General features: G+C 42.1%; 1 protein-coding gene across 1 annotated transcript in view; it reads right to left on the minus strand.

The window, feature by feature from the left end:
• Positions 1-2409: 2409 nt before the first annotated feature.
• The window catches only part of si:ch211-195b11.3 (uncharacterized protein LOC100334344 homolog), a 35483-nt gene continuing 12018 nt past the window's right edge, over positions 2410-25874 (minus strand). Inside the window, exons 2-4 of the mRNA XM_039774993.1 lie at positions 22432-22472; positions 13294-13403; positions 2410-2484 (exon numbers count right to left, since the gene is read on the minus strand). Of these exons, the coding sequence (XP_039630927.1) occupies positions 2421-2484; positions 13294-13403; positions 22432-22472 (215 nt within the window). The 3' untranslated portion in view covers positions 2410-2420. The remainder of the gene's footprint in view (positions 2485-13293; positions 13404-22431; positions 22473-25874) is intronic.

The following is a 25874-nucleotide window of genomic DNA, read 5'->3' on the forward strand; positions in this document are numbered from 1 at the left end:
TAATATTTTCCCTGTGCATTGTATATACTGTAATACCTAGGTATTATACAGAATGACAAATACTATTTAGGCAAAGTATGAAAAGTGAGTCAGGAAAAGGCCTTTATTGAACAGACATACTGTATATGAAAATGAAAAAAAGAAACACAAAATAAAGTACAGGACTTTCTTACTGAAAATACTGAAAATCTATGAGAGCGACCTGATAATGGAAATTGAAATCCGAAAATAACGACTGGTTTCAGTGCCACAAGTTTTGTTTTGTTTTCTGGCTCAGCTCACAAAGGTGAATTTACGGTTTGACATCATGACGTTTAAAGTTCTCGTACTTGGGTGAAAGTTCTTTCAACGTTCTGTCACGTCCTCCATGGCCGATGACCAAATGAGAAGAAGTATGCCTTTTGGCATTGCATACAAGGCCTAGGAAATGTTTGAAATTTTGATTGTTTAATAATTTAACGTCCCATTTTTGTCATTCTATAGATTTCTACACAATGCCTAATTTCACACATTGATTTTAACATATCTGCTCTGAAATGTTTCTCATTTATGTTTTATAAACTTTCCTTTGTCATATAGGAACCTTACCACCAATGGCGTAAAAATGATCAAGTGGAGTATTTTCTTACAAACTGTTTTAACTTTTTTTTTCTCCTATCAAAGCTACATAGCTCAGCTATGGCTCATTAGAAAGTTAAAGATATTTTGTGGTTCAGGAAGGGGCAGGTGTACTTAATTTGGCAACTTTCATCTAAATCAACACACTATGCGACTCTTCAATTCTACCCGGGGGAGTAAATGCTAACATTAATTTTTTTTTTCATTTTTTCATTTTTTTTTTTTTCATTTTTTCATTTTTTTACTATTTAATTTAATATTGTTTCTTTGTATCAGTATACTGCTGCTGGATTATGTGAATTTCCCCTTGGGATTAATAAAGTATCTATCTATCTATCTATCTATCTATCTATCTATCTATCTATCTATCTATCTATCTATCTATCTATCTATCTATCTATCTATCTATCTATCTATCTATCTATCTATCTATCTATCTATCTATCTATCTATCTATCTATCTATCTATCTATCTATCTATCTATCTATCTATCTATCTATCTATCTATCTATCTATCAGTGGTGACGTAAAAACTTTTCTGAGCATTTGTTGAATTAAAATAGAATGACCTGTGGTGACAATGCATTGATAGAATGGGATGCTGCTACCATCCTGCCCAGGATTGGTTCTTGATGTGCAGTTGATGCCAAAGTGCTACTGGGTGACGTGACTTCAGGAATGGATGGATGGACTCTGTGACCCCGTACTGGATAAACGGGTTAGGAAATGGATGGATTGATAGTTCAGTAAAGAAAAAACTGGGAGTGAGCAGCAGTTCAGTTAATGAAAGACATCAGAAGAATGGACAGAATCAGTCAAGCCATAATAATTCAAGTGGCAGCTCTTTATAAAAGTGGCGCTGCCTTGATCTGCTGATAACAGGAAGGTGAGACCACAGAGGGCACACATTCTCAAAAACGTGGTGACTCCAGACTGTCGTCCAAATGTCAGTAGACACAGTAATGTCTACTGTGACATGCACAAATTCAAGACTTTGTCATAAGCACCACACGTCAGTTACAGATCGGGACAAACCGTGTATTGCTGTGGACTTGAATACCACACGACCTCTCAGTTTGCAAAGTTGCACTGTGGTGGCCTGGCAGTAAAAAAGCATTTCCTCTTGTTTTAAATACATTTTCTGACACCTTGTTGCAGGATTCACATGTTAGGGAGTACATGTGTGCTTTTGTGTTGAGAATTTAATTACAAGTTAATATAATGTTACAATCACTTATTTATATGTGTGTCCCATCACCATTTTGTGACGTTTGTTTCTGTGTCAGTTGCATTGTTGTTAGGGCCCCCAGTCCACTCACCAACATTGAAGGCCCAATGTGCATCAGTAGACCACCTGAGATTACGAATTCATCTCTCAAATGACGCTGCTCTAGCGCTCTTCATATTTGATGTCTTTGGGTTTGCAACTCCAAGCGTTCCACGTCTCAGCTCAATGGTAATCTTCAATTTAGTGACTTAGCTTAGTATCCTTACTCAAGGGCCCAACGGAGTAGAGTGGTTTAGTCATGGATGAATTGGGTAAAAGAACATTTTTAACTTAACCCCCTTGATCAGAGCCGAGGTTGGGTCTTTTTTGCCGTCCGCCCACCACCCTCTACGGCCTGCGTCTTTTCGTTTTGACGCTGGCCGCTGCTCATTTACAGGTGACGGAGAACGCGGTGCCACTTTACTCACTTCAATGCGATTCACACTCGGGCCGGCTGGAGTGATTGTGTTTTTATTTAGCTACACACTTGATTCTTTGTGAAATACATTGTTTTGGTTTTTTCTTTTTTTTTTTTTACTTAGAACTGGTAGTTAGTAATGTCCTGCACTCTCCACGGTTCTTGATTTTGATCTTCCCCCTGAAAAAGAGAAATAAATAGAACAGCTTGATTAAAGAAGTGGAAAGGGGAATGTAAATTCTACACTTGTTTTCATTTAAGGGATTAGTCCTTTCAAAAATGATTCTTTTTTTAAATTCTATGTTACCGCATGTAGTTGGTAGTGGTGGCCGAGAAAAATATTTAATCTCACATTTTTTTTGTGCAAAATGGAGAGAAAAAAATGTTTGGGAAGTCAATAGTGAGCAGTGCTTTAAAATGGCAAGCGATGTGAAAAATAATCACGAAAGACTAAAAGAAAACCTCACGGTACTCGTGTCACATAATCCACATGTCGGTATCCAGTTGTATGCTAAAAATGTGCAAAACGCATGTCTTTTTTGCTAAAATAATGTTAAATAGTTATTTCCAAAATACTCGCCGGACGTAAATAGAATAGCTCGAGCCTCCTGGAGGTCACATTTTGTACTGAAGACCCATCACCCCCTGCATTTGTTGGTCAAGAGTCCATTCTTCAGTTCAAAACGTAACTCCCATGAGGCTCTACATTTCATGTTTATGATATGCGCTGATTATTCCAGAAATGTCTACTGTCACACACATGGGGGGAGCTTAAAGGCTCTGTGCTAGTAAGTCCTTGCCGAACCACTGGGTGACGCTCTATTCTAACACTTCTTTTCTTCCTCCCACTGCAGATTGGATGATCGACAAACTCATCGTCTTTAACAATATTTTAGCAAAAAAACACGCGTTTTGTATGTTTTGAGTATACAACTGGGTAACTGATGTGTGGATTTGGTGCCACAAGTAACAGAAGATTTTTTTTTTCCTTTGTTTCCATGGACATTTTTCAAATTGTTTGCCATTGCACAGCTGTGGTCACTTTTGGCTTAATAATAATAATCATAATTCTTTACGTTTATAGTGCTTTTCTTGCTACTCAAATCGTTCTTCACGCAGGGAGGACTTAGAACGCAAACTGTTATATATTTTATTTTCTCTCCATTCTGTATTAAAACATGAGATTGCAATTTTTTCTTAGCCACCTATCTATATGCAATGGGTGACTCCTCAGCATCACAATAGCTCAGATGGAGTGGAACAGTGTTGAGGATTTTTATGGTGGCCGGAGTGTTAATTCTGCCACTAACCCCCAAGTTTTTCCCTGCAGGTTGGAGGGCTGGGTGCAGATTAACGTCATACCCAGGACAGAGCAATTGCAGTGTAAGGGCCTTGATCAAGGGCCCAATGAAGTAGAGTCACTGTTGGCGTTTATGGGGTTTGAACCGACAACCTTCTGATTACCAGTGCAGATCCCCAGCCTCAGAGCCACGTTACATTGAAATGCTAGAGAACTTTTTGCTGCCCCAACTGGAAGAAATGGATCAAGCAACAGCTCATATGATGCAGAGATCCATGCAAGTGTTGTGGGAGATGTTTCCCAGTGAAGCTGCATGGCGATGTCGGATGGCCTTCACATTTGCCTGATCACGCTCTCTGCGATTTCTTCTTGTGGGTTTATCTCAGGGTGAAGGTAAACATGTACCAACCTCAAGACCTTGAAACCCTCGATCACTATTTTCCACAAAATCGCCGCTATTCCCCTTAAAATGGCTGAATCAGTCATGCAAGTGTTCAGAAATCGTCTTGAGGAGTGTATCGCTAATGATGGCCACCATCATGAAGACATCATTTTTAAAACAGTGAAAAAAATCTATTTTGTATACCCTTTCTTGTGTCATATTGAAATTTATTAAGTTTTTGTAGAATAGACATTTGAAATGTGTTGCTTTTTTGGCTCACCCTGTGTGTGTGTGTGTGTGTGTGTATCTCATTTTGGGTGAAGATTTCCTTAGAAGCACAGAAAGGTCCTTACACCATCCCCACCCTCACCAAATCAGTAAAGAGGTGTCCACATTTATTTACTTTCCTCCATGTTGCCCCCCGGGTGCTGTCACACAGGACGTGTACTCGGCAGAAGACGCGGACAGACCCTGGGTGGGCTGGGGGGAATTATAGCTTCTGCCTGGCCTGGAACTGTCGCTAGACCTATTTGAAGAGTGTCTGCTGTGTTGAACTCCTTGTGTTGTCACCATGATCATAATAAGAACAAATGTAGTGACCAAGGATTAGCTCCAGACGCAGAGACTAATTCAGTTAAGAACATGCTTGAGAAATCAGCCAGGGTGACCATCTGCACTGTGCAGCCTCCCCATTGTGTATTTGTTGTATATTAATTATGTTCCATGTTTTTAACCTCAGCCCTGAGGGGGCTGAAGCTTGACGTGGCAGTACTGGGCACAAGGAAGGGAACAGAGCACCAGTTCATTGTAAGGTCCACTTCCATATCTATGCTGACATTCACACAACAACAACAACGTTTATTTCTATTACATATTTTCATACATTGTAGTACAAAATGGACATTGCCCATCCTGCTAGACTTTTTAGTGGACAGCCGGCCTCTTAGGACGGCTGATTACCAGGGATGCAGAAATCTAGCAACTCCAGACAGCCTTCTAATTCATTGGGCCACAAAGGTGTAACTCAGAGTTGAGCGGACATCTTTGCAGAAGCCCCTTCAGACCAGAAGGCACCAAATGGGACACTTGACTTCAGAGAGAGTTATTGATTCAATGAATGAAACCTGTGAAGGACAAAATAACGCGCCTATGAGTAGCTACTAATTTTGTAACTGGAAGTGACTATAATCCAGTCCTCTTATGGGGGATACCTGGTGGCACTTTCCAAAATGACCTCCTGCACGCTCTGCAACCTGCTTATCCTCTGCAACCAAAAAGCTGATGAGCCGCTCCCTCTTTGGGGGGTGCAGAGAGCTGTAGTAATACAGTTTATTATGAGAAATGTTTGTGAGGTACCATCTGTTGGAATGACAAATGCAATGCATTTTATTACTGCATGCATTACAAAAAGCATTCCAATAGATGGTGCACTGTAAACATTAATGCTGGGGTCTATGATGGGTAGCGTAGCTAGTAAATAGATAAATATTTAATAAGTGAATAGAGTTCCTGCCTTGTGCCCTGTGTTGGCTGGGATTGGCTCCAGCAGACCCCCGTGACCCTGTATTCGGATTCAGCGGGTTAGAAAATGGATGGATGGATGGAAATCTGAGGGTAGGAGAGCAGCTCAGAGTACAGAGTCTGGACCGCCAATGGGTAGAAGCTGTTGCTGAACCTGTCAGAACTGGTTTGGATATGCTACAGTACCTTCTGCCAGATGGAAGTGGGACAAAGAGAGGTGGGAGCGATCCTTCACAATGCTGTAGGCTTTACGGATGCAATGCTTTATAAAGATTTCTTTAGTGGAAGGCAGTGGGGTCCTAATGATCTTTTATGTTTTAGGGGCACCAGAGTTCCCAGTGGACAATCCATTTAGACATGCTGGACGAACCTGCAAATGATCCTCGGAAGATTAAGATTCAGGTGCAGGATTTGAACCCAGGATGCTAGACTGTTGAGGTAAATCCCCACATCCTGTCTTCCATGTTGTTAAGACACTTCTCCTCAGTGAACTTGAGCACCATGTACAGAATGCAGGCACCACACCAGTTCAGCAATAATTGAATTGCTAGCAAGCTGTCTTAACTATGGGAAACACATTATGAGGAACTTTTGTAGCATTCCCACCACTTGAACTTGGGCCATTTGTAATTGTCCTACTTCAGGGTGTGAACTTTTTGCTGACCAAAGAACTATTGTGGGTGGGGCTCAGGCGATGAATTGTGCTGATTGGTTGACCACAATCGCTGGCACTGCCTTACAAATCTGTTAGTAGTTTGAACTTTGGAGAGTTAGTGGTGAAGATGGAGAGAGAATCGTTCTTCATAGCCGCCTCTCTGGTGCGCCACGCCATGCGCCATATCGAAGCAATTCTATCTCCCATGAAGCTGCGATTGCTTTGAAGCAGTAAGGTGGAGGCGTCACTTCTGAACTCCTCAGTGTGAATCATTTTGCACCATATCTCTCTTCTGTACACCTCACATATTTTGTATAAAGGCTGCAGTTCCTGTTGGGTTGGTGTGAAAGTGGCCTGGGACCACAAGTGGTTTCAGGAACTCCTTGATCCCTGTGGTGGGGAAGTGCCTCTAGCTAATGCTCTCGCAAGATGTGCACAGCAGTGTGAGCTCACAGATGCCAGCATTACAAAGCAGGGCTTTTAGCACCACCTGCTGTTTTCTTTATCTGTGTCACCGTTTCACCTTAAATGAGCCAGCTGCAGCTAGACCCTTCTCAGAAGTGCCAGCTTGTTCTGTTACAGCCACGGTTTGTTCCCTGGTTTATTTATTATTTTATTTTTGATTTATTTCTCATGTGTTTCTTGTTTTTATATTCAAATCACACTACATACGCACTGTGAGGGCTTTTTTATACAAAGTTATTGTCTGTTATACCTGCATTTTTGTCACTCTTTCATTTAATATTGTTTTTTATCAGTATGCTGCTGCTGGAGTATTTGAATTTCCCCTTGGGATTAATAAAGTATCTATCTATCTATCTATCTATCTATCTATCTATCTATCTATCTATCTATCTATCTATCTAATAGTTTATGCGCCTGAGTTTCAGGTTTTGGTGTTGAAGATCTGAAGTTGTCATTGTAGATCAGGACATGTCTTGGCAGGACAATCCTGCACTTTTAAAGTCATTTCCTATCAAGCGGTCAGAGAGAGAAGATGGCAAACACATCAACTGCCAAGTCTACGAAGAAACGGATGTATGGCAGCATTGTTCCAACATTGAATATCTTACAAAGGAAATCCATGAGAGGTTGAATGCTGTTTATGGTGAAGATGCACCTTTATACTAGAAGGTAAAGTTTTGGGCCAAGTTATTTAAATGGGGTCAGGAGTTGAATGAAGATGACCCCTACATGGGGTGTCCTGTGGTGGCATCTTCACTGGAAATGTGCCAGAGACGGAGAGTTGTAATTATGAAAGAACATAATTTTAAAGTTAATGTTATGGCCCAATGAACTGGACATTTCAGCTAGCATGCAGTTTCCACAATCAGTCATACTGCTCTGGTGAGTTCCCAGTCCTGCCTTAGAATCAGAAAGCAGGAATTCACTCACAAGAAGTTGGACCTTCATCAAGAAAACCCTACTGATGGATTGTTAGTGAGGATGAAATGTGGGTTCACCACCATGATTCTCAAACCAGGTGTGCCAGGGGGAATCCTTTGCTGTCCTGAAAGACCATCAGGGTAAAACTAAAGGTTGCCCACCTCGGCAAAGACCAAAACCTCTGAAACACTGCATTCTCGAAAGACAAACAAAATTATTTGGCCAAAGTACCAGCAGAACTTTTTGGTGAAAACCAAAGCCAGCATTTCACCAGAAAAAACCTGATTCCAGCTGTAAAGCATGGTGTTGGATTTGTTCTGGTTTGGAGCTGCTTTGCCGCATCAGGGTCTGGCAAACTTGACATCAACGAATCCATTAGCTCTTGGGGGCTTGAGGATAATGTGAAACCCCCTATCAGAAGACTGAAACCCAACCAAAAGTAGACCTTGCCGTATGATAATGACCCTAAACATTTCAGGAAATCAAGCAAGAAATTGCAGAAAAGCAACACATGGAGAGTTCTGGAATGGTTAAGTCAAAGCCTGGAGCTGAATCCCATCGAGATGCTGTGGGTGGGAGGATTTGAAACGAGCTGTGGATGCAAGACACCCCCTCAGAAATTAAACAGCTGAAAGAATTCTGCACGGTGGAGAGGGGAAAACTTTCTCCCATTCGATTTCTAGACAGGAATGTTTACTTGAGGGGGCAAAAATAAAATATTTGGAAAGAATTAGAAAGGGAAAAAAATGGTAAAGACCTCAGTTAGTTGGAGGACATCATAATAAAGGAAACATCTACAAGAAGAGGACTTGACGTGGCAGAATGAAGCCCACTGTTATCAAAGTGGAGGAGCTACTAGTTAAATACAAACAGCTGTGCCCTGGGCAGCCCCCAGGACTGAACCTGAGGAAATGACCCAGAGGTTGTGGTCTTCACACACGATGACAAGGATACAGGATTCTAATGTGCATAGCGCACTGCCACGTATTAGTATTCTTATGGTTTATATACAGAGGAATGCAAAACTTAGGGCCCCTTGTTTAAAATGTCTGTTACTGTGAAGACTTAAGTGAGCAGAAGATGAGCTGATCGGCAAAAGGCATCAAGTTAAAGATGACACATTTCTTTAATATTTTAAGCAAGATTACGTTTTATTTCCATCATTCACAGGTACGAAATACCAATGAAATGAAAAGGGCCTGAAGCAAACGTTTAAGCACCCGACATGGTCAGTACTTATTAAGACCCCCTTTGGCAAGCTTGTAAATGCTTTTTGTTGCCAGCTTAGAGTCTATCAGGTCTTACTTGGGGTATTTTGGCCTATTTGTCCTTGCAAAAGGCTTCTAATTCTTCAAGATTCTTGGTCTGTCTTACATGCACTGCTCTTTTGAGAATTGTCCACAGATTTTCAGTGATGTTTCGGCGACTGTGAGGGCCAAACCATCAGCCTGCACCACCTGAGGTATTCTATTGTAGATTTGGAGGTGTGTTTCAGATCATTATCTTGTTTAGGACCCATCCTCTTTTTAACTTCAATATTTTTACAGACTGTGGTGTTTGCTTCCAGAATTTGCTGGTATTTTTAATTCTTCTTCTCTCTACCAATGACATGTTCCGTGTGCCACTGGCTGCAACACAAGCCCAAAGCATGATCGCCTGACTCCCATGCTTAATAGTTGGAGCGTGGTCTTTTCCTGGAATTCTTTTTCTCCAAATATACCTTTGCACATTGTGATAGGGGGTCTGCTGTGTTGAACTCCTTGTGTTGTCACCATGATCATAATAAGAACAAATGTAGTGACCAAGGATTAGCTCCAGACGCAGAGACTAATTCAGTTAAGAACATGCTTGAGAAATCAGCCAGGGTGACCATCTGCACTGTGCAGCCTCCCCATTGTGTATTTGTTGTATATTAATTATGTTCCATGTTTTTAACCTCAGCCCTGAGGGGGCTGAAGCTTGACGTGGCAGTACTGGGCACAAGGAAGGGAACAGAGCACCAGTTCATTGTAAGGTCCACTTCCATATCTATGCTGACATTCACACAACAACAACAACGTTTATTTCTATTACATATTTTCATACATTGTAGTACAAAATGGACATTGCCCATCCTGCTAGACTTTTTAGTGGACAGCCGGCCTCTTAGGACGGCTGATTACCAGGGATGCAGAAATCTAGCAACTCCAGACAGCCTTCTAATTCATTGGGCCACAAAGGTGTAACTCAGAGTTGAGCGGACATCTTTGCAGAAGCCCCTTCAGACCAGAAGGCACCAAATGGGACACTTGACTTCAGAGAGAGTTATTGATTCAATGAATGAAACCTGTGAAGGACAAAATACACGCCTATGAGTAGCTACTAATTTTGTAACTGGAAGTGACTATAATCCAGTCCTCTTATGGGGGATACCTGGTGGCACTTTCCAAAATGACCTCCTGCACGCTCTGCAACCTGCTTATCCTCTGCAACCAAAAGCTGATGAGCCGCTCCCTCTTTGGGGGGTGCAGAGAGCTGTAGTAATACAGTTTATTATGAGAAATGTTTGTGAGGTACCATCTGTTGGAATGACAAATGCAATGCATTTTATTACTGCATGCATTACAAAAAGCATTCCAATAGATGGTGCACTATAAACATTAATGCTGGGGTCTATGATGGGTAGCGTAGCTAGTAAATAGATAAATATTTAATAAGTGAATAGAGTTCCTGCCTTGTGCCCTGTGTTGGCTGGGATTGGCTCCAGCAGACCCCCGTGACCCTGTATTCGGATTCAGCGGGTTAGAAAATGGATGGATGGATGGAAATCTGAGGGTAGGAGAGCAGCTCAGAGTACAGAGTCTGGACCGCCAATGGGTAGAAGCTGTTGCTGAACCTGTCAGAACTGGTTTGGATATGCTACAGTACCTTCTGCCAGATGGAAGTGGGACAAAGAGAGGTGGGAGCGATCCTTCACAATGCTGTAGGCTTCGGATGCAATGCTTTATAAAGATTTCTTTAGTGGAAGGCAGTGGGGTCCTAATGATCTTTTATGTTTTAGGGGCACCAGAGTTCCCAGTGGACAATCCATTTAGACATGCTGGACGAACCTGCAAATGATCCTCGGAAGATTAAGATTCAGGTGCAGGATTTGAACCCAGGATGCTAGACTGTTGAGGTAAATCCCCATCCTGTCTTCCATGTTGTTAAGACACTTCTCCTCAGTGAACTTGAGCACCATGTACAGAATGCAGGCACCACACCAGTTCAGCAATAATTGAATTGCTAGCAAGCTGTCTTAACTATGGGAAACACATTATGAGGAACTTTTGTAGCATTCCCACCACTTGAACTTGGGCCATTTGTAATTGTCCTACTTCAGGGTGTGAACTTTTTGCTGACCAAAGAACTATTGTGGGTGGGGCTCAGGCGATGGTTGTGCTGATTGGTTGACCACAATCGCTGGCACTGCCTTACAAATCTGTTAGTAGTTTGAACTTTGGAGAGTTAGTGGTGAAGATGGAGAGAGAATCGTTCTTCATAGCCGCCTCTCTGGTGCGCACGCCATGCGCCATATCGAAGCAATTCTATCTCCCATGAAGCTGCGATTGCTTTGAAGCAGTAAGGTGGAGGCGTCACTTCTGAACTCCTCAGTGTGAATCATTTTGCACCATATCTCTCTTCTGTACACCTCACATATTTTGTATAAAGGCTGCAGTTCCTGTTGGGTTGGTGTGAAAGTGGCCTGGGACCACAAGTGGTTTCAGGAACTCCTTGATCCCTGTGGTGGGGAAGTGCCTCTAGCTAATGCTCTCGCAAGATGTGCACAGCAGTGTGAGCTCACAGATGCCAGCATTACAAAGCAGGGCTTTTAGCACCACCTGCTGTTTTCTTTATCTGTGTCACCGTTTCACCTTAAATGAGCCAGCTGCAGCTAGAACCTTCTCAGAAGTGCCAGCTTGTTCTGTTACAGCCACGGTTTGTTCCCTGGTTTATTTATTATTTTATTTTTGATTTATTTCTCATGTGTTTCTTGTTTTTATATTCAAATCACACTACATACGCACTGTGAGGGCTTTTTTATACAAAGTTATTGTCTGTTATACCTGCATTTTGTCACTCTTTCATTTAATATTGTTTTTATCAGTATGCTGCTGCTGGAGTATTTGAATTTCCCCTTGGGATTAATAAAGTATCTATCTATCTATCTATCTATCTATCTATCTATCTATCTATCTATCTATCTAATAGTTTATGCGCCTGAGTTTCAGGTTTTGGTGTTGAAGATCTGAAGTTGTCATTGTAGATCAGGACATGTCTTGGCAGGACAATCCTGCACTTTTAAAGTCATTTCCTATCAAGCGGTCAGAGAGAGAAGATGGCAAACACATCAACTGCCAAGTCTACTGAAGAAACGGATGTATGGCAGCATTGTTCCAACATTGAATATCTTACAAAGGAAATCCATGAGAGGTTGAATGCTGTTTATGGTGAAGATGCACCTTTATACTAGAAGGTAAAGTTTTGGGCCAAGTTATTTAAATGGGGTCAGGAGTTGAATGAAGATGACCCCTACATGGGGTGTCCTGTGGTGGCATCTTCACTGGAAATGTGCCAGAGACGGAGAGTTGTAATTATGAAAGAACATAATTTTAAAGTTAATGTTATGGCCCAATGAACTGGACATTTCAGCTAGCATGCAGTTTCCACAATCAGTCATACTGCTCTGGTGAGTTCCCAGTCCTGCCTTAGAATCAGAAAGCAGAATTCACTCACAAGAAGTTGGACCTTCATCAAGAAAACCCTACTGATGGATTGTTAGTGAGGATGAAATGTGGGTTCACCACCATGATTCTCAAACCAGGTGTGCCAGGGGGAATCCTTTGCTGTCCTGAAAGACCATCAGGGTAAAACTAAAGGTTGCCCACCTCGGCAAAGACCAAAACCTCTGAAACACTGCATTCTCGAAAGACAAACAAAATTATTTGGCCAAAGTACCAGCAGAACTTTTTGGTGAAAACCAAAGCCAGCATTTCACCAGAAAAAACCTGATTCCAGCTGTAAAGCATGGTGTTGGATTTGTTCTGGTTTGGAGCTGCTTTGCCGCATCAGGGTCTGGCAAACTTGACATCAACGAATCCATTAGCTCTTGGGGGCTTGAGGATAATGTGAAACCCCCTATCAGAAGACTGAAACCCAACCAAAAGTAGACCTTGCCGTATGATAATGACCCTAAACATTTCAGGAAATCAAGCAAGAAATTGCAGAAAAGCAACACATGGAGAGTTCTGGAATGGTTAAGTCAAAGCCTGGAGCTGAATCCCATCGAGATGCTGTGGGTGGGAGGATTTGAAACGAGCTGTGGATGCAAGACACCCCCTCAGAAATTAAACAGCTGAAAGAATTCTGCACGGTGGAGAGGGGAAAACTTTCTCCCATTCGATTTCTAGACAGGAATGTTTACTTGAGGGGGCAAAAATAAAATATTTGGAAAGAATTAGAAAGTTAGTTGGAGGACATCATAATAAAGGAAACATCTACAAGAAGAGGACTTGACGCTACTTAGAATAAAGCAGGTTTTGAAACTGGAGGGAAGGATGGATGAGAACCGAATACTAGAAATGTTAGCAATGTCCTCTTATAATTTCCCATTTTAAGGTATTCACATGATGTGGATGTCCTTTTTTAAGTATACAAATCCCACTGTACTGTATTAATTACTTGAGTTGCACAATGGATCGGTATTTTCACATAAATCAAGCTTACTTGGTTTCCTTGCAGAACACACACTCATTTGCATAAAGGATGTTATTGGCGCCACATACTGGGCCATACTCCTTGGTACAACCAGCGTCCAGGTACTTCCCACAGTCAGCCTAAGGAGAAAAAGAAGATGATTTGTGGCACATTTCAGCTTTACATGTTTACAACAGAACACAGTGCCCCCTGGTGGTTTAAGGTTTAAATATACACTGATGAGCAAAAACATTATGAGCACCTGCCAAACATGCTGTTGCTCCTCCGAGACACCGAGGCATGGACTCTGCAGGTGTCCTGTGATATGTGGCACCAGGGTGTCAGCAGCAGATCCTCCAACTCCTGTAAGTTGAGAAGTGGAGCCACCAGTGATCAGACTTGCTGAGCTAACACATCCCTCAGATGCTTAATTGGATTGAGATTGGTGGAATTTGGAGACCAGAGCGACACCTTGATATCTTCATCATGTTCCTCAAACATGGTAGGGTGTGTTATGCTGCTACAATAACATGTCATTTCCATCAGGGAATACCACTGGCATGGAGGGGGGTGTACTTGGCCTGGAGTTATGGTTAGGTAGGTGAAATGTGCCAAATTAAAATCCACATGAATGCCCGGACTGAGAGTTTCTGAGGAGAGCCTTAGCTATACCATCACACTTCCTCCACTGGCATATGTTCTTCCCATTTGTTGGGTATTTATGTGTATACGAGCCACAATGCATATCAAAGACAGGTAATAGAATCATTTACAAATATTGGCTATCTCTAGCTCTTGTCACGCATGCACGTTGGAGGACCTCCTCACAGGATCAGTCAAGATATGTAATAACCTGCTGAGACGAGAGGGGGCGCTGTTGTTAACCCTGTCATCTTTTTCCTATCTCCACAGTGCTCAAAAGCTGCCCAGTGAGGGCTATTGACTCCGCCCCTTCTGGTTCAGCAGCCATAACAACCCGGGCGTCCTGGAAGGAGGCATCATTACTGGCTCGTGCGAAACGACCGAACAACTTGCCTCTCCAGCCCAACAAGCTTACTTTATTGATTTATTTATCATCCTGCATAACAGGAAGTACAACAAAGAGTGTTTTCTTCTGTTGTGCTTTGTTCTGTCTCCGGACAATAAGCAGGACAACACAATTGGCGCCCCCAAATTTTTCCGAGTAGTGGAGCTTTCATTCCTGCATCCGGCCACACCCTATGTGTAGCGCCTTTCCTTTTACTTGCATGTCTCCGAACCTCTCTTCACCGGTGCTTCCTTTCTCTTGCGTGTTCCCATAAAACCTGCTTCTCAGACTCTCTCATTATTTTCGAGGCGCCTTTCTCGCCTCCTGTCCTCTATTATACTTTGAAGGCGACTCTCTCAGCGTGCTCCTTTATTCCTCCTCGTGGGTCTCACACTCGCACTTCTTCTTTCGTTGCGTCAGTAAAGCCAGACTGACCAATCAGGTTGCTCTGAGGGACTGGACACATAGACCTTAGTGTTTTACACAGTAGGTATGTGTTTCATTGTCATCTCTGTTAATTATGAATGATTATGTGTCTTCATTTTATGTTATTTCTGTTGATTTTGTTTATTATTAGTTAATTATGTACTGCATCTTTAAATGTCACCATGTGCCTTGTGCTTTGTGGGTGGAGCCCCAGGAGGCAAGGGCACCCTGACGTCACTCCTGCTAGACCAGCAGTTTCAGGATGGAAGTGACGTCACCATTTCTAGGCGAGCACAACATTCTCGAGCACAAAGCTAATTCAAAGAGTGATTATTACTTTTATTGTAATCATAAGAAGTGTACAGTTTTGAAAATGTATTTACAAACAGGTGAAAAAGTGAACTTAACAGTACATATATATTTCCTTTGTTTTTTGGCTAGCCAGCTAATTGTTAATGACTGTAACACTAGTTACGGTGTTGTTCAGTTTGGCTCGTAAATACTGGGGCGATCAACAACTCATGTCGTATTGCCAGCAAATTACTATAAAAGGACATTTTGCCCAAACAGTCTATTTTCCTGTTGAATGGAAAATTCCCAGTACATCTTTAAAATATTTTAATCACATGTCTTATTAACTTTTTCATTAAAATGACGGTGACATGATGTATACATTGTAATTTTATTGTTTACTGTGTTCACGAAGGTAAGCAATCTATTTTCAAGTAAAACACATTTTAATGATTTTAATTTTGTCTAGATGTTAAATGATTCTCACAGGCCCAAACGCAAGGTAAAGGTTAATAGTGTATTTTACAGAAATGATGTGTGTTGTTTAGTTTGATCTGTGACACGACATGAGGGCAGAAACCCTCTGAACTTCACAATGATGTGTATTGTTTGGTTTGATGTACTGCTTTTCCTTCTCATTTTTATTGCTTAATTTTTGAAAGGGTCCATGGCACGACTTCCGGACTTTGTTGAGACCCACTGAAATCTTCCGAACGTCATCTTCTGAAGTCTGTTGTGAAATTGCGCGACGTCTGCCCTGTAACTGCTGGTCTAGATCTGTGGTGATGTGTGATGCTGTGGCTCTGATGTTGCTTCACTCTGGCTATTTAAACCCCAAGCTGAGGAAGCTGCAGCAGGAGAACGTTCTCATGTGTGAGGGAGTTTATTTTGTGAGTGTTGCCATTTCTTGTTTTTTTGATTTTTGCTAGTTTTTGTGATCTTTCTGCTCTGTTTAGTGAATTCTGCTTCTGTTTTTGGACTTTATTTATTTTACACAACTCCCTTTTTACCTGTCTTGCTCTGAGAACCACTCTACTTGTATTTTTACTATTTTTGTTAATAATTTTTTTTTAATATGTAAAGGTAATTTTGATGCCTTTTTGTTCACAAGCCGAGGTTTACATTGACCCTCTTACTTGTGGGGCTTCTTGGTACTAATTCTTTGGAAGGCTTCAGTCCCCGCCAGGACTGCTAGACCTTAAGCAGGCCAGTTAAGCAAGTTATTAAGGCCCACTTGGGTGAGGCTTGTTGCAGGCAGACCCTGCCCAGTAAAGCTATCAACGGAGACACCCATCGTGCTGTGTTTGGGACTCCATATTGTATCACCACAGTCCGTCATAGTGCCATCTCTTCCCCAGAATAGTGATGCAGGTGAACCCAGACGCAAACATTATACAACAGAAAACTGGATTCATCAGAACAGGCACTTTTGATTGGGGACAGGAGTTAGCAAGGGCTCTCTGACTGGCCAGCAGCCTCTCAGTCCCATACACAGTAGGGCTTGATGCATTGTGAGGGCTCGTGACACATGACTCCCATAACTGTCATTAATATTACACTAAATCCTCAGTATATGTGGATTCCATTCCGGCAGATTTGCTTATCTGATGTAAAAAGTGTAACTCATTTTGCTTGTCCTTGTGGTTATGTTTGGCAAAAAAAAAAATTCTGAGGGACCTGTCATGCAGTAGCAAAACGGGAGACTGCCCAATGATGCCTTTAGACGTGTGCTACACTGAATGGATCCACATGTGTCTGCATGGCGCTGAGAGGTGTGGGTAAGCCGTTGAACTCCATTTGTGATGGTGACTCGCAGTTGTTCTCCATGAAGTAAATGTGAATCATAAGCCTGTACTGAAGAAGTCCATGCTTTTAGTACACACTGCCCATCGCTACTACAGATTGGATGGTTTAGTGAGGTTTTTGCATCAACTATCCTGCTGCGGTCGATTGTGGCCTCTGGCAGAATGCCTACAAGACAACTGAACTTAAGAGGAAGTAAAAGTACTGTACATTAATAAAAAGATGTGCATAGATGAACCTGTGAAAGGAACAGTACTGAACCTCAAGGGGAGATAGTGGTGGGTTGGCATGTCCTCCAGACCATGTCTACCCACTCCTGGTCCTCTCCCTGAGCCGGCGTTCTACCAGAACCTAACCCCATTTTTTTCATATCTGCAGGTTCCATTTTCTCTGGTTTTTCAGGTATGTAACCCACCGCGGATAACAAGAATTGAGTGTTTCTGTGATTTGTGCCACAGTAACCCTTCCATTGGGTCATAGCAGATTAAATGGCCTTCATTGACCTCTGGCATCAATGAGCTTTGGCTGCCCAACACCCTGTTGGACCCAACAAACCTTTGCATTATAGAAATGCTCTGACGTAGTCGTCTGGCTATAATGATTTGGCTCTTCTCAAAGTCACTCGGGTCTTTACACCCAATCAGGCCTTCTGTACTGGACACATCAACTCGGATTACCTAATGGCAGCTTCCTGTCTAACACACCCCTGTCCATGGCATGCGCCGTTGTTACGAGAGAGCTGATGGCATTCGCTTCTAGTGTGAGCGCTCAGAACATTTTGGCTCATCAGTGTACATTTACTTTCATTTACTTTGCTGACACTTCTGCCCAAAGCAACTTACAAATCAGGTCAACATAATCGATTCAACATCAGTTATGGATCAGTTTTGAAGCAAGTGTTACATAACTAGGAAACAAAAATTGACCAAAACATGGAAAAAAAATGCTCTCAACAACAAACAAGCATCAAAGCAATTAAAATCCAAGTCAAATGAACCTTAGTGCAACCACAAAAGAAGGTCACATCAAAATCAGTTTACACTGGAGCACATAAAACTCGGCAGTTACATTTACAGAAATTAAGAATAAGAATCGCATACAGACAATAAATTACAACTTAATCCAAAGAAGACATAACAATGAGAAAACAGGCAAGGAGAGAACATTGTAGATAAACAGGGAGACTTTGATGGGGTCAAGTCGCCATATTTGGGGACTGCAATGGATTCACAAAGTATTCTGACCCCTTCACTTTCTGTGCCATAGATGTCATTTTAAATGGATACATTCAATAAACCACAACGACAAAGCTAAATTATGTTTTCAGAAAGGTTTGCAAATTTACCAAAAACCAAAAATGGAAACATCTCTTTCATATAAGCATTCAGACCCTTTGCTGTGGCACTCCTGGTTGTGTTCAGGCGCCCCCAGTTTGCTGTAATTGTCCTTGAGATGTGTCAAGTACTTGATTGGAGTCCAATAGTAGCAAACTGCATTGATTGGATGTCATTTAAAAACACCTGCGTATATGAGGTCCCACAATTCACACTAAATGTCGGGAGAAAAACCAAAGACCATGAAGTCAAATGGACCTTTCTGTAGACCTTCATGATCAAATTGTGGTGAGACACAGAGCAGGGCAAAGGGATAAAACCGTTTCTAAAGCTTTGATTGTTCCCAGGAGCACAGTGGCTTCAATAAGTGAGATTCAAGATATGCTCTTCTTAGAGTTGGCGATCCAGTCAAACTGGGTAACTGGACCTAAAGGGCCTTCTCATGTGCAATGGGAAAAACTAGTATCTGCCACTTTTTTCAAAACTGAGTTTTTTTTTAGTTTTTGGAACTACTAAGTCTTTCCTTATAGTATAAGGTAGTGGTGATGGCCAAATATGTCTTCATTTGGTCATAGCACGATGAAAAAAGCTAGTATGTACACAATATTTTACATATTGCAAGACAAAAACCTAGCAACTCCACTGACCAATGAGGAAAGACTGCCAACCAATGAAAATGTTGGATTACGATCATGTGGTACTGCGTGATTTAAATGGCAGGTGTTGTTGATTCGTGGAAAAAATAATATTGTGTACGTGAAGCTCGGGAAAAACAAAATCTACAGATTGTTAATTATGGGGGCGACATATTTTCTCAATTTGCCAAAAGCTTGAAAGATGTGGTATAATAGGTTTTGTCCATAGTTGGTGAGCCTTAATCAAGGAGGAGACCAAGAACCCAATGGTCAGTCTAAAAGAGCTTCAGATGTCCTCTGCTGACACGGGTGAAACTCTCAGAAGGTTGACCGTCACAGTAGCACTCCATCATTCGGGCATTAATGGTAGAATGGGTGGATGGAAACAGCTCTTGAGTATAAGCGCTTACCAAACGGTATTCAGAGGACAAAAATGGAACTCTTTGGGCAGAACTGATGAAAACCAAGGACTGTTCATCACCTACCTAATGTCATCCCTAGTAAGTAAGTAAAAATGTATTTATAGAGCGCCTATCGCTGTTGAACTAGTGTGGTGCTGAGGTGTCACCCATTGCACGGCTGCGCTTGGGTCCTAATTTGGGATCCTGAGGTGGTTTGTCGTGTGGTGGGTGCAGCAACGCACTGTATCAGTGCATCGTCCCAACCTCTCACAGACAAAAGTCACAAAGCATAGAACAATAAATCATAGAGTAAAAAGATATATTAAAAACATAGAGAACATAGAATATATCAAAATGTAAATCATAGAATAAAATGAAATATCAAGAAGTAAAATATAAAGCAAGGCTACCCAAATGCCTGTCTGATCAGATACGTGTTAAGCTGACACTTCAACATTTCAGTGGATTCTGCGAATCTCAACGACAGTGGAAGACTGTTCCATAACCTTGAAGAAATTGCTTGTAATGTGCGATCCCCATGTGTCTTTTCCGAGGTACGAGAAATCGAAAAGAGATGAAAATGAGCTGATCTAAGAGCGAGGCCCGAGGTGTACTGCTGGAGGAGGCTCGTAATGTACTGGGGAGCTTGACCATGCAGAGCTCTGTAAGTAGGACCCAGAAATTTGAATTTCACTGAGATCCAATGTGGAGAGTGTTAAAATGTGGGTCTGTTTGTATGAACGTGTTAAAAGCCTGGCAGCTGCATTTTGGACAATCTGAAGACGGGACAAACCAGCTTTATTTAGACAGGTAAAGAGGGAATTGCAATCATCCAGACGGGATGAGGTGAAAGCAAGGATAAGCATTTCCACCTCAGTCCTGGTAACAACGGACCTCAGCCTGGATACATTTCTTAAATAATCAAAAAAAAAAAAACCAAAACAAAACCACGACTGAGACACCTGACATGAGCATCAAACAAAAACAACATTTATTTCTATAGCACATTTTCATACAAAAGATGTAGCTCAAAGTGCTTTACAGGATGAAGAAAGAGAAAAAAAGACAAAATATAAAAATAAAATTAGGCAATACTAATTAACATAGAATAAAATTAAGGTCCTATGGCCAGTGAGAACAGAAAAAAAAACAAACAAAAAAAAAAACTCCAAACGGCTGGAGAAAAAAAAAAGCTAAATCTGCAGGGATTCCAGGCCACGAGACCACCCAACTACCTCTAGGCATTCTATCAAACATAAATGATCTCAATCAGTCCTCAAAACTCAAAGATTGAGCAAATATGACATCTAAATTACGTAGGGATGCATGAGAAAAGGCAAAGATGGTGGAAAGTTTTTGAGAAACTGCCAGGTGCAGATCGGGAAGGGCAAAGATTTAAAGCGTCAGTATGTTTTCGGAGTAGTTAACTAAGTAGTTGGCAAGTAGCTCATTATCGACATGATATTCAGACAGTCGACCACAGAAGACAACCTGTGTATTTCATTTGACTTAAAAAAACAATAAAGCTGAATAACATCAGCGTAAAAATGGTAGGAGATACCATTCAAAAAATCTATTAGAGTTGATGATCTCTATAATGAAGTATGGTGATGGAAGCATGGTGGTGCTCCTTGTTGGTAGGGACAGGGAGACAGGTCAGATTGGAGATCAAGGATGAATGCAACCAAACACAGAGAAGCCCCTGCAGAAAGCCTGTGAACACAACCTCAACTTTCAACACAGCAATGACCTAAAGCAGAGACAACACTGCGATGGATTCAGGAAAAGTCTCTGAGTGTGTTTGAGCGACCAAGCCAAAGCCCAGATGTAAACTCCATAGAACGGTTTCCCAACATGTGTGCTAGCCCAATGTTTCACAGCTGATCGTCCACAGCCTTCTTCACTCATTGTGTTGTTAGTAAGTCTGGACACTCGAAATTCAAAGTGTGAATCCCCCAACCCAACACCCTGGTAGTACATCTGGATGTTAGGAACTCCAAGAAGGTCTCCCCCGAGACTCCACCCTTTCCAGTTCCCACCTACATAGTTGATGATGAGCTTCTCATACCTCAGCTGGTTCACAAGTCAAAAAGGATGAAAAGTGCTGCCATAGAACATCTGGGGGGGAGACCTGAAGTTGGCCGTTTATGGACGCTTACCATCCAATCCCGCAGAGCTTGAGAGGATCTGCCAGAAAGAATGGGATCAACTGCCTGAATCCAGGTGGACAAAGCTTGTAAAGACTTGTCTAAGAAGGGTTAAAGCTGGAACTGCTGCCAAAGGGGCTTCTACAAAGTTTTGAATTGAGGGTCTCAATACATATATGAAAGAGATTTTAGTTTTTTAATCTCTCTCTCTCTATATATAGATATATATATATATATGAAATCCAATGTCTGTCTGTCTGTCTGTCTGTCTCTCCGCTTTTCACGAGAGAACTACTTCACAGATTTAGATTGGGTTTTTTGTATAATTTGCTTGAACATTCCGGTTGATTTTATGACTTCTCTCATCACGCTAAGTATCGTAGTTTGTTTGCTCAAAGCCAAGAGAGATGCTGCCCCCCTTAGGAGATTGGGGAGGTCCCTCCTCCCTCATGCGCCAGCCTCCAAAGTTCGAGTTGCTCTACCTGTCCCCACGTGTTGGAGCGCACCTTGCCTCTGCTTAGCTAGTGATGCCTTTTTGTTCAACAAATTATCATCTAGAGATTGTTAAAGAGTAGCGTTTGATGTTTTTGAGAGAAAACAGCTAGTTTTTAATAAATGTGCAAACCTTTCTGAAAGCACGTTTCCACGTTGTCATTGTTAGTTATTGAGTGTAGTGGGCATAAACAGCAAATGTATACTTTTTAAATGAAATCTACAACAGAATAAAGAGTCCAGACCGTGAAGGACCCGAGTACGTTCTGAATCCACTGTAGTGTTGTTTGCCAACTGGAATTTCTAGGTGCCATCTGCTGCATGAGAGCTCATCTGTTTACGGGCCTCCATGACACAGTTTTCAAAATGGCACCCTTGGAGAATTAAGGCATCCTGTCCAGCTAGAGGGGGTTACTGCCCACTGCTGTCTCCTGCCTGCCCAAAGAGAGACTTTCCTATTAGTATTCTTTTTAAATGACTTCCCCTGTCGCCATTCTGCCCCATTATTTACATTATACAGTACAAAAAAAATAATCCAAAGAGCAGGCAAATTTCTATGAGTACATTAGGGTAATTACTTTTAAAATATAAATGAAATAAAAGTTAGATAACCTCTTCGCCTGTGCCAGCAGGTATATCTTCTGACATGATTCCTAGAAAAAGAAAAGAGAAAAATGTAAATAGAAAGATGTGACTAGCTGCTCCGCGTCATTTTAGCTCGTCTCTGCTGTGCAACCTGCGCCACTCTTTTATTACAGCACACAGTCCAAGATAATATTTGTCACACACGTCTGCATTGGATACGGTTTAAGGACTCGAATAATTGTAATTACCCGTCAAGCCAGGGGTTGGCGCTGTCCACTGATACTTTCTTTCTTACTCCCTCTGCAGACCAGCAGACTGAACTCCATACCTCTGATGTCACTTCCAGTTCCTGTGCCTCTGAACCCGCCCCATCCTGTCTACCGACCATATAAACTGCCATCTTGTCACTTGTACTCTGTTCTGTTTTGAACTCCTCTCTGTAGTGAGAAGTTAAGGAAAGTGACACCTTTTACTGGGCGGCATAGTAGCGCAGTGGGTAGCGCTGCTGCCTCGCAGTTAGGAGACACGGGTTTGCTTCCCGGGTCCTCCGTGCGTGGAGTTTGCATGTTCTCCCCGTGTCTGTGTGGGTTTCTTCCCACAGTCCAAACACATGCAGGTTAGGTGCATTGGCGATCCCAGTGTGTGGGGCTGTGTGTGTGTGCGCACCCTGTGGTGGGCTGGCATCCTGCCCAGGGTTTGTTTCCTGCCTTGCACCCTGTGTTGGCTGGGATTGGCTTCAGCAGACCCCCGTGACCCTGTAGTTAGGATATAGCGGGTTGGATAATGGATGGACAACTTTTAGTAGCTAACTAAAAAGGTGAGACACAGGGAACTCCAGTCTCTGTATTACATCTTGCCTGAAGACGGGGCCTGAGTTGCCTCGAAATCTTGCATATTGTAATCTTTTTACTTTGCCAATAAAAGGTGTCATGTTGCTTAACTTCTCACTACATCCATAATGGCAAGCACGGTACAACAAACTAATACTACAAACTCCTCTCTGTTAAGACAAAACCTTTTATTTTTCCCAACCAGATTCAACTATATAGGGTTTTCACAGCGGCAATCCTGAATCTTTATTGGTCTTTATTTCACATCTCTCTATTGTAAAAAAAAAAAAAAATTGCGACAAGACTTTTTCCTGGGGACGAGACGTGGGACCGAGAGACACTTTCACGTCCCGCGAGACGGACAAGTCACGTCATACTTACAACCTTCAGATGCAAGTCCCGTGATACTCATGCAAAGCAGGTTAGAGATAATGGAAGCAGGAAAATTCAAAAATCTCAAAAAATGAGAGTAAAGATCGCATTAGTGCAAACAATCTGAAAATATTACTTGGGGAAATAACGAAACAGCGAAAAGAGGTTAAATATTCAGATGCAGTGCAGGCTTTTAAACGTTTGAAGCTCCGCACCAAATGCAGATCATGTGATACGCAGCAGCAGCAAGCCAACAGCTGATCGAGTAAAGAGGAGGTAAAAAAAACACCTGTTACTTGTTTCCCAATGTATCGCCATTTAAGAAGGGTTTCGGAGGAGTAGCCGTGTCTCCTTGGTGTGTGCTCAGCCTAGGAGTATTATAAAAATAAATGTTTACTGTGCATCCCAGGGTCTGGTGGCATTAGGAGCAGGGCAGGGAGCAGGATGGGACACACACCCTCACTCACTCCAGTTTAAAAGAACCTTTCAAAATGGAGGTGTGCACATTGGATAAATGAAAAAGCATGCGACAGATTGTGATGTGACCTGTCAAAAAGTGTGCCAAGGCAGCACGCAACAGGAACCCTCCAGAAACACGGCCCCTCTGTCCACAGTGAAGACCTTGACATGTCAGACCCTCCTATCAGGTGTCCAATGAGCTCCAAGAGCAGGAGCAGGGAATTCCGAGGACGAATTCAGTGTTTTATTTTATAAAAGATAAGTTTGGTTACCTTTTCAGATAAGTCACAGTTTAATTCTTCATATTCATGGCATTTACTAATTTCCCAGATAAAATTCTGTTCTAAAGTTAAGCATTATTTTATAAATGTTAAAATAAAAGTCATGTGGCAGGGGTTCCAACGGGAAAAACCAAAGCCTTAAAACTCACCAAATACGTCCACTTTGAAGCAGCCAAGGTTTCCATTGAAGTAAATGTGCCTTCTGCATTTCTGAGGCGTTCTTATGAGCGCAAAAGTAAGAAAAAAATGAAAGTCATCAGTGCTGGTGTGCCGGAGAGGAGACGTGCAGCATTGTTCAGAATCGCACTCAGCTTCATTTTAGTTTTCTTGTTTGCCACCACCTCCTGGTGCTTCCTGTCTTTCTATATGGTAGTGAGACATGGATGCTATCCAGTGACCTGAGATGAAGACTGGACTCCTTTGGCACTGTGTCTTTTCGGAGAATCCTTGGCTGCCGCTGGTTTGACTTTGTGTTGCTCATGACCTGCATTGTGAGGGAGCGTTAGTTATGGCACTACGGCCATGTAATACGATTACCTGAGGGTGACCCTCATTGTTGGGGACTTGGACAGCATACAGGCTTGGGCAGATTTGTGGCAGATGAAATTTAATGCCAGTAAATGTAAAGCATTAGGCTTGAGTACACAATGGGCAGTCGGAAAATTGTGAGTACACCTTATGAGAAGGATTTAGGAGTCGTAGTGGACTCTACACTATCAAAAGAAGCCATTAAGAAGACTAACAGAATATCATGTTATATAGCGCCCTGATGTATGGAGTACAAATCCAAGGAGGTTCTGCTCAAGCTGGTGAGGCCTCATCTTAGGTACTGTGTATAGTTTTGGTCTCCAGCCTACAAAAAGCACATAGCAGCTCTAGAAAATGTCCAGAGAAGAGCGACTAGGCTGATTCCAGGGCTACAGGGGATGAGTTATAAAGAAATATTAAAAGAGCTGAGCCTTTACAGTTTAAACAAAAGAAGACTAAGAGAAGACATGACTGAAGTGTTTAAAATCATGAAGGGAATTATTACAGTGGATCTAGACGGTGACTTTAAAATGAGTTTATCAAGAACACGGGGACACAGCTGGAAACTCTACTGGGACTTTGTTCACCTTGGCTTGCCTTCTCATTACAGGATATCCCCCTCTAGTGGCCATTATTGGAAGTGTTTGGGACTACATAGTGCTTGGACCCCCACATGACGGCGCACAAGTTTGTGCCCTGCCCGTGAGCTGAGCCCAGGCTTTTAAATGTATGAGGTAGCAGACTGATTCCTTCTCCACTACCTTTTGTGAAGTATGTGATATCTGAACTCATAACACAGTTTTCAAACTCTGTCTGTTTTCCCACACATGTTAAAGTACCTCACTGTTTTTGGGAAGGATGTGGTTGCATGAAACCTTTGGAGAGCTCTGCTGATCAGATCTCCTTCAACAGTGCATATAATACCGTAATTAATAATTTAATCCAATTTATGTATTGCAGAATTCCTAAGGGGTCCAGGTGGTCTTTTGGCCTTAGCTTT

The sequence above is a fragment of the Polypterus senegalus genome, chromosome 13 (assembly GCF_016835505.1).
Source record: "Polypterus senegalus isolate Bchr_013 chromosome 13, ASM1683550v1, whole genome shotgun sequence".
NCBI lineage: Eukaryota > Metazoa > Chordata > Cladistia > Polypteriformes > Polypteridae > Polypterus > Polypterus senegalus.